Source organism: Pseudophryne corroboree, assembly GCF_028390025.1.
Source record: "Pseudophryne corroboree isolate aPseCor3 chromosome 3 unlocalized genomic scaffold, aPseCor3.hap2 SUPER_3_unloc_21, whole genome shotgun sequence".
Classification (NCBI taxonomy): domain Eukaryota; kingdom Metazoa; phylum Chordata; class Amphibia; order Anura; family Myobatrachidae; genus Pseudophryne; species Pseudophryne corroboree.
The window spans coordinates 590,207-600,315 of record NW_026967510.1 but is presented as its reverse complement, the minus strand read 5'-3'; the positions used below and the strand labels follow the sequence as shown (position 1 = coordinate 600,315).

Below are 10,109 nucleotides of genomic sequence, written 5' to 3'. Positions count from 1 at the left end.
AAATGGGCACTTCCTTAAACATACACGCCGCTGCCGCCGGAGATCCAGGAGGAACACAGGAGAGACACGCGATGTGCCCTCCATGTCTTTCCCAGCAAAAATGAGTGGTGGGAGCTAGGGCGCCCAGCAGCCCTGCGCACTTCCAAGCGATCGCAGTGGCTGTGGACCCCTAGTTGCGCCACTGGATACAGGCAAAGGAGGAAGAATACACCTGACTCAAGCGCAATGGAGAATGATTCCCGTGTTTTGCAAAGTTCTCAAACCCTTCAAACTTGTCACACGTGAAGTCAGTTCAGACTCTGCCAGCTTGAGTCAGGTCATTCCCCTCATCAGGATTTTGCAGAAGCAGCTGGAAAAATTGAAGGAGTATCTAAGACAGAGCAATTCCGGTAAGTATGTGGGACTTGTGGATGGAGAGTTAATATCTAAAGAAGGCTTAATGTGTGGCGCACTCTTTTTTGTTTGTTTCATGAATAAATGAAGACATAACTTTTATTATTTTTATTTAAGATAGATTTTTCAATAGGCATGACATAAGGCAATTGATTGTCACACTGGAAAGACAAAAAATTAATGAAAGATATAAAATAATTTATATACCAGCACTACCTATGTATGGGTATATGGGTAGAGCAATAATTGATATAAGCAAGTGAAATAGAAAAGGGATTTAAACACAGGTTTTATTTATCAAATTTATGAGATCCTTTCACAACGGGATTGTGACCTCAGAAAAAAAACTGTTTTACAGCTGCGCCCTGCAGAGCATTACTACTGCATACAACCTCAGTGCTCCCTGCAGAGCGTTACTACTGCATGCAACCTAAGTGGCCTTTTCTGGTAACCACTATGTGTTACAATGACCACTTTGTTACTACCCGTAGTGTATCACACATTAAGACCGTGTTACTACCTATAATGTATAACAGTGGGATCATTCTCACAAGCACAAAGAAACATATATGTTCAATTCAGCACATATGTAATAATATTGGTATTGAGAGGAAATGTTTTCCTATAACAAGTATATCATTGTAAAACCCAGGCACCGATGTGATGAAGCAAACATGAAACGTACGTCATTGGAAGCTCAGACGTACACTCTCTCTGGGTGTGTGGATTTCAAACCCGACCCGGCGTCTGTGCTCTCGAGCAGCTCCCAGCGCAGCGTTACATGTCTCCTAGTGGTACTGACACCGCTCTCTGCACAGCACTACAGATTCCCCAGCGGCTCTGACACTGCAGCCACCATTTCGGGCAGGTACTCAGAGCGGCTCTCTCATTCCCAGGACACCGCTCACCTCCTCTGCAATGTGTACCCGCAACAGGGGAGGAAGCGACTGATCCCGGGGACAGCAGAAGCTGCTGCACTTTATCTTTCCTTCTGCTCTGGTGCTGGTGCTTTCCCTGCTCTCATTGTTCCCAGTCACTGCCCCACGGCACATGGGATAAAAGTAGAAGGGGGATTCAGCCTATATACACCAGAGCTTCTTTATATCTATCAGAGGAAGGATCTCTATCATATATAACAGCATATATTATCATTATTACAGGCTGCTACTCTCTCCCCAGCCTCATTCATTCTTCAGATGTTATATTTCTGTAGCGGGTGCTGGAGATACAGAATGGTGGTTCTCCTGATTTGTGGACTCATTACATACAGACGTCATTACTAGTCACTGGTTACTACTCGTTATCTGACTGATTTATATTTATATCAGGCGTCACTCAGTGATTGGCAATAGTATTGTGTAGATACATGTTGGGACAACTTAGCAGGCCTTTGGAATGAAACAGGCTGAAAGCTGGATATTATCTATGCACTAACCTTGGGATAATATAATGTATACCTCGCTCTGTGACAGGGTTTCATATTGTATACCTTGTTACAGGGAATATCCCTTCTCAATAACAATATTGTCACAGAAGTGATACAAATGTGTAGAATTGGATATGCATGCCTTAGAGAACTGTGCTCTGTTACAGGGTTACACATGATATGCTCAGTCACAGGAGAACACCTTTTATTACCAACAATATTGTTTTATTCCATGTGCATATCTTTGTGATGTGGTCAATTATCAATTTATATATGTACTGAATGGGTAACACATGTGATTGAGGATTCTGATCTGGTACAGGGTTTTACAATGATATACTTGTTATAGGAAAACATTTCCTCTCAATCCCAATATTATTACATATGTGCTGAATTGTACATATATGTTTCTTTGTGCCTGTGAGTATGATCCCACTGTTATACAGTATAGGGAGTAACACTGTCTTAACGTGTGATATGCTACGGGTAGTAACAAAGTGGTCATTGTAAGACGTAGTGGTTACCAGGAAAGGCCACTTAGGTTGTATGCAGTAGTAACGCTCTGCAGGGAGCAATTAGGTTGTATGCAGTAGTAACGCTCTGCATGGAGCACTTAGGTTGTATGCAGTAGTAATGCTCTGCAGGGAGCAATTAGGTTGTATGCAGTAGTAACGCTCTGCAGGGAGCACTTAGGTTGTATGCAGTAGTAACGATCTGCAGGGAGCACTTAGGTTGTATGCAGGAGTAACGCTCTGCAGGAGCACTAAGGTTGTATGCAGTAGTAACGCTCTGCAGGGAGCACTTAGGTTGTATGCAGTAGTGACGCTCAGCAGGGAGCACTTAGGTTGTATGCAGTAGTGACGCTCTGCAGGGAGCACTTAGGTTGTATGCAGTAGTGACGCTCTGCAGGGAGCACTTAGGTTGTATGCAGTAGTAACGATCTGCAGGGAGCACTTAGGTTGTATGCAGTAGTAACGCTCTGCATGGAGAACTTAGGTTGTATGCAGTAGTGATGCTCTGCAGGGAGCAATTAGGTTGTATGCAGTAGTAACGCTCTGCAGGGAGCAGCTGTAAAACAGTTTTTTTCTGAGATCACAATCTCGTTGTGAAAGGATCTCATAAATTTGATAAATAAAACCTGTGTTTAAATTCCTTTTATATTTTACTTGCTTATATCAATTATTGCTCTACACATATACCCATACATAGGTAGTGCTGGTATATAAATTATTGTATATCTTTCATTCATTTTTTGTCTTTCCAGGCTGACAATCAATTGCCTTACGTCATGCCTATTGAAAAATCTTTCTTAAATAAAAATAATTAAAGTTATGTTTTAATTTATTCATGAAACATAAAGAAAAGAGTGTGCCACACATTAAGGCTTCTTTAGATATAAGCCCACTAGCGTTTTTTTCTAAACCCCCTAACCAGTCATTGCAATTTGCTTAATGGCGCACCTCCAACCAGATTAGCTAATCTTTGGTATTAACACTTTCGAATTATTCCCTCTATCGGTTGGTTCATACATAGAAGGATCATAAAACAATTATCATTTGGGCCTGTGCATAGTCCCTCAGACTTAATGTCTTCCCTGGAAATACTTGTGGATGGAGCCCTTCATTCACTTTGCCAGGATTCAAAGGTGGTCAATCTGTTGAAATCAGAGCACTACGTTTTGGCCACCGTGCTCGATCCTAGGTTTAAAGCCTACGTTGTATCTCTCTTTCCGGACACAAGTCTGCAGAGGTGGAAAGACCTGCTGGTGAGAAAATTGTCAGCTCAAGCGGAACGTGACCCGCCAACAGCTCCTCCTTCATTTTCTCCAGCAACTGGGGCTGCGAGGAAAAGGATAACATTTCCGAGCCCACCCGATGGACACAAAAGTAACAATACAAGTGACACATTAACAGGAAATTGTTTCTGTCACCATAGCGACAATTATCTGGAAATAAGATAATACACAGACACATAAAAAGACTCAACGGAAATATTTTGTTTTTATCAACTTTATTTCATATCTTTAATACACAGATTTTTCCCTATATTTTACACTTAAAAAATACTTTACTCTGCACAACATGGATAAAATATCCTTAACGCACAGAAACAATTCAAGTTACATTATAGCATTGCAGGTAAGTAAAACAGATACATGTCAGGAGAGCCAAAAGCCTATGGGGGTCATTCAGACCCAGCCGCAAAAGCGGCCCGCAGCAGTTTGCTGGTGGTGACAAAATGCACATGTGCAGCGGCTGCGCAGACACACACATTGTGGTCGCATCCCTAGGGGTGAACGCGGGTGGGCCGGGACCATTTTCCAGGGGGGGGGGGGCTGCATGATGTCACATCTGCGGTCATCTCTGAATAACCCCCTATAAGCTTCCAGAGTGCACCTCATATCTCATCTTTTCCAAGTTACTACAAATGATATGAGATCGGTAGCAGCACTACTTTCAGGATTATTACACAGAACACACATAAAGGCTGACACAGCAAATAACAGTAACACATACAAGGGATTAATTAGACATAAGGAAGCAGAACCATCATTAAGTCTAATTATCAACTAGTTCTGTGCGGAACCCATACACCTCTTTACTGCTTCCAGCAGCCCCCGGTACTGCACTGTGACCATCCGCCCTGTCTCCACCCACTACTGCCACCACCCTGTCTCCCCCTTACTACTGCCACTGCCCCATCTCCCCCCACTACTGTCACCGCCTCGTCTCCCCCCACTACTGCCACCTGCCCCGTCTCCCCCCACTACTGCCACCCGCCCTGTCTCCCCCCCACTACTGCCACTGCCCCATCTCCCCCCACTACTGTCACCGCCTCGTCTCCCCCCACTACTGCCACCTGCCCCGTCTCCCCCCCACTACTGCCACCCGCCCTGTATCCCCCCACTACTGCCACCACCCCATCTCCCCCCACTACTGCCACTGCCCTGTCTCCCCTCTGACACCTTAGCGCTGCTTGGGGACAATATTACCCACAGATAGTGCCTCCGGCAGCCCCCGCTACGGCACTAGTGCCACCCACCCTGTCTCCACCTCTGACATCTCAGAACTTCTTGGGGATTCTTGGTACTGCTGGTAACAGTCCTTCATCTGCAGATGGAAGAAACAGGGCAGTAAGGAGGCAGAAGCTGCTTCTGGTACCATGGACCCTGGTCATGTAGGATTGGGAGTCAGTAAGATTATGTAATAGTCACCATCTTACAGGCAGCCGGTGAAGGGAGCAGAGAATGGGTATTATGTGGCAGGAACGGGCTGGTTAGGTAACAGCCTGTCTGCTGCATTCTGTACAAGCTACAAGCGGTGCAACTCTTTTGCTGGGAGACCCAGATAGAGGACATTGCAGTAGTCTATGTGTGATGATACAAGTGCATGTATGACTGTAGGTAGATCTTCTGAGGGAATAAAGTGTTGGAGTCTGGCTATGTTCCTCAGATGAGGATCTGATAGTGGCAGATACTGATGTCTAAGTGTCACTCCACTATCCAGGACACCAAGATTCTGCACATGATCAGCATTTTGTAACTCTGAACCCCCAAGCGTAAGTCTGGTTGGTTTGCAAAGCTGAACTGTAGCGCTGCCCTTTGGTGGTGAGCTTAAAGACCTGTTTCACCAGGACTGAATCACAGCCAACTGGCATCACCCACACCTGGAGCTCAGCTAGACAACCATTTAGGATTGGTACTGGGCTCTCAGTACCTAGAGCAAAGACAGGTCATCTGTATAGCAGTGGTAGATGAGGGCATGACATCTGATTATTTCACCCAGTGGTAACATGTATATTGCAAAAAGCATAGGAGATAGGATAAGAACCTTGAAGAACAATGCATGGCATTGATGAGTATACTCCAGAAGATTAAAATGGTTCCTCACCTGAGTGATGTCTATTGTGTGCAACAAGAGATGATTTATTTCTCAGAGTATAGAAATGGCTTCTCACCTGTATGTCTTCTGTGATGTATAACAAGATTTGATTTTTGTGTAAAACATTTCCCGCACTCAGCGCAAGAAAATGGCTTCTCACCTGTGTGACTTCGCTGATGTGTAACAAGATGTGATTTGTGTGCAAAACCTTTCCCACACTCAGAACATGGAAATGCCTTCTCACCTGTGTGACTTTGCTGATGGGTAACAAGTTTGGATTTCCAGGTAAAACTTTTCCCGCACTCAGAGCAAGAAAATGGCTGATCACCTGTGTGTATTCTCTGATGTGTAACAAGATATGATTTACGTGTAAAACATTTCCCACACTCAGAACATGGAAATGGCTTCTCAGCTGTGTGACATCTCTGATGTATAACAAGATGTGATTTACATGCAAAACATTTCCCACACTCAGAACATGGAAAAGGTTTCTCACCTGTGTGACTGCGCAGATGTGTAACAAGTTCTGATTTACTTACACAACATTTCCCACACTCAGAACATGGAAATGGCTTCTCACCTGTGTGACTTCTCTGATGTACAACAAGTTTGGATTTCCAGGTAAAACTTTTCCCGCACTCAGAGCAAGAAAATGGCTTCTCACCTGTGTGACTTCTATGATGTTTAACAAGATATGATTTAAGTGCAAAACATTTCCCACACTCAGAACATGGAAATGGCTTCTCACCTGTGTGACTTCTATGATGTTTAACAAGAACTGATTTGTGTGCAAAACATTTCCCACACTCAGAACATGGAAATGCCTTCTCACCTGTGTGACTTTGCTGATGGGTAGCAAGTTGTGATCTGTGTGCAAAACCTTTCCCACACTCAGAACATGGAAATGGCTTCTCACCTGTGTGACTTCTGTTATGTCTAAGAAGATATGATTTGTATGTAAAAGATTTCTCACACTCAGAACATGGAAATGCCTTCTCACTTGTCTTACCTGTGTGTGGGTTAATACGCTTGGTGTTCTGTGTAAAACATTTGGCATCTATAGAACAGGGAAACACTGAATCTACTCTCAGAGCTGTAACAGATGCACCAATATCAGAGTGATCAGGAGAACATTTCCCAGGATCACAGGGATCAGCTGATAGAGCTGGATGTATAACTGGGGTAATGGGGTTATCTCCTGGAGAATCCTCTCTACTGTCATTATCTTTTATGTCACAATCCGGGGATAACATTAGATGTCCTTCTGAGATATTACTGCTTGTGTGTCCATCTGCTGGAAATAAAATACATTATGGAAATGTGACATTTTCTGTAACAATATTAATCTTGTAAACAATAGGAGAAGACGACGCTCTGGGACACTTAATTGTAAATGTGTGTGTATAATAAAACATAATTTTTAATGAAGGCTTTATAATATTGTGTCTCAGACTATCATTGTGTCCACCCTCCTGAGAACACTCACAATAACAAATGTAATATTATAATAAGACTTACATATATCTCTCTCTTACCCTGGTAACTAACCATGAAGTATAAATGGAGATGTAGTCACTCGCCAAGTCCTATGTCAGCACCAATGTAAAACAATGGATGGGGAACATATCGTATAAATTGGAGATTCTAGATGAACAATAACATCAGTCATATGAGCTGATGGATCAGAGAAATGTCTCCTAACGTTACTCCTGGAAACATTGGTAAGGTAGCATTCCTTTATGTGTGCGCTCATACGCTGGTAAGCCTGTACAAGTGTTACTCACCCTTATATAAGGTATATTGCTACAGCAGAGTAGGTGTGGAACAAGGTACCTTACATGCAATACACCATATAATACCCTGTATTCATCATCATCTGCTAGGTTATACTCTACTTTCTCTTATGTCCTAGAGGACACTTGAGTCCATTTAGTACCATGGGGTATAGATGGGTCCTTTGGAAGCCACTGGCACTATAAAAGTTTAATAGTGTGGGCTGGCCCCTCCCTCTATGCCCCTTCTACCAGACTCAGTTTAGAAAATATGCCCGGAGGAGCCGGTCACAGCTAGGGGAGCTCCTAGGAGATTTCTTAGCTTTTTATTTTCTAGAGATAGGTTACAGGAAGGCTGCTGGCAACAGCCTCCCTGTTTCGTGGGACTTAGGCGGAGGGGGGGGGGGGGGTAGAAACCAACTTCCTGAAGAGTAGTAATGTGTACCGGAAATTTTTCAGGTTTTGTGTTTTGGTTTCGGACGCGTTTTGGCAAAACCTCCCTGAAAATGTTTTGACGGATTCGGGTGTGTTTTAGATTTTTTTTTTTTTTCAAAAACAGCTTAAATCATAGAATTTGGGGGTCATTTTGATCCCATAGTATTATTAACCTCAATAACCATAATTTCCACTCATTTCCAGTCTATTCTGAACACCTCACAATATTATTTTTAGTCCTAAAATTTGCACCAAGGTCGCTGGATGACTAAGCTAAGCGACCCAAGTGGCCGACACAAACACCTGGCCCATCTAGGAGTGGCACTGCAGTGTCAGACAGGATGGGCAATTTAAAAAATAGTCCCCAAACAGCACATGATGCAAAGAAAAAAAGAGGTGCACCAAGGTCGCTGGATGGTTAAGCTAAGCCACCCAAGTGGTCAACACAAACACCTGGCCCATCTAGGAGTGGCACTGCAATGTCAGACAGGATGGGCGATTTAAAAAATAGTCCCCAAACAGCACATCATGCAAAGAAAAAAAGAGGTGCACCAAGGTCGCTGGATGGCTAAGCTAAGCGACCCAAGTGGCCAACACAAACACCTGGCCCACCTAGGAGTGGCACTGCAGTTTTCTAGCGAGAGGATGAGTGCTTCCATCCTCATGTGAATCTGAACCACTAGCCATGAACATAGGCCAGGGCTTCAGCCGTTCCTTGCCACTCCATGTCGTAAATGGCATATTGGCAAGTTTACGCTTCTCATCAGATGCTTTTAATTTAGATTTTTGGGTCATTTTATTGTACTTTTGTAGTATGCTTGACAACACAGAGGTAGAGCAATAGACTACTGTACCGTACTGCTATATATATATACTGGTGGTCACCAAAATTCTGCACTGTCCTCCTACTATATAATACTGCGCACAACTAAAATGCACCACAGGTATGGATGGATAGTATACTTGACGACACAGAGGTAGGTAGAGCAGTGGCCTACTGTACTGTACTGCTATATATTATATACTGGTGGTCAGCAAAATTCTGCACTGTCCTCCTACTATATATACTGCGCACAACTAAAATGCACCACAGGTATGGATGGATAGTATACTTGACGGATAGTATACTATACTTTAAGGCCCACTATTGCTTGTGCATGGATTTTTAAAGCCATAGTAAAGTGCTCAGGCACATTACTAGAGGACTTTGATACTATAGATAGGAGTGACATTGACTTGTTTTTACGTCACATACAGGATTCTGCAGGTTTTATGGTGGAGGCCATGAAGGACATTGGCCTGCTACTTCCATGGCTGTCTCGGCACGCAGAAGACTCAGGCTACAGTATCCAAGAAAAGTTTGGAGAACCTGCCATTCAAGGTCAGGCACTATTTGGAGATGCATTGGATTCGTGGATTTCCACGGCGACTGCGGGTAAGACAACATTTCTTCCCTCCGCAGCAGCCCCAAGTAGATAATCTTATCCTACACCTACACTGCAGTCCTTTCGGACTGCAAAATTTAAAAAATCCAAACCCCCTCCCACCTTCTTTAGAGGAGGTCGGGGAAGATCCAAAAAACCTGCACCAACAGGTTCCCAGAGATTGTATCTAGGTTCTGCTTCCTCCAAATATTCAGCATGATGGTGGACCTCTCAGCCTGGAGATCAGACAGGTGGGAGCGAGACTAAAAGATTTCAGTCACGTCTGGGCGTCATCATGCCTAGACCCCTGGGTGATGGATATTGTTACCCAGGGGTACAGACTGGAGTTTCAGGTACTCCCACCTCACAGATTCTTCAAATCAGGCTTACCAGCTTCGCTGACAGAAAGTGCTATCCTACAGGAAGCCATTCAAAAACTGGTACAAACAAATGTTATTGTTCCAGTTCCACCTCACCCAAAAACCAAGGGTTATTACTCAATCCTGTTTGTGGTTCCAAAATCGGATGGTTTGGTAAGGCCTATATTGAACCTGAAGGCGTTGAACCCCTACTTGAGGGTTTCACAATTCAAGATGGAGTCTCTGAAAGCGGTGATCTCAGGTCTGGAGGAGGGGGAACTCCTAGTATCCCTGGATATCAAGGATGCGTACCTTCACATTCTGATCTGGCCACCTCACCAGGCCTATCTACGGTTTGCACTACAGGACTGTCACTATCCTTTCCAAACATTGCCATTTGGCCTCTCCACAGCACCGAG

The 10,109-nt window shown here is 43.9% G+C and overlaps 1 protein-coding gene across 1 annotated transcript; it reads right to left on the bottom strand.

Moving 5' to 3' along the window:
- Nucleotides 1-4,750: 4,750 nt before the first annotated feature.
- Nucleotides 4,751-6,991, bottom strand: LOC134983700 (oocyte zinc finger protein XlCOF6.1-like). Its single transcript, XM_063949357.1, has one exon. It carries the CDS (start codon nt 6,951-6,953, stop codon nt 5,745-5,747), a length of 1,209 nt encoding a protein of 402 aa, XP_063805427.1. The 5' UTR covers nt 6,954-6,991; the 3' UTR covers nt 4,751-5,744.
- Between the last annotated feature and the right edge of the window lie 3,118 nt (nt 6,992-10,109).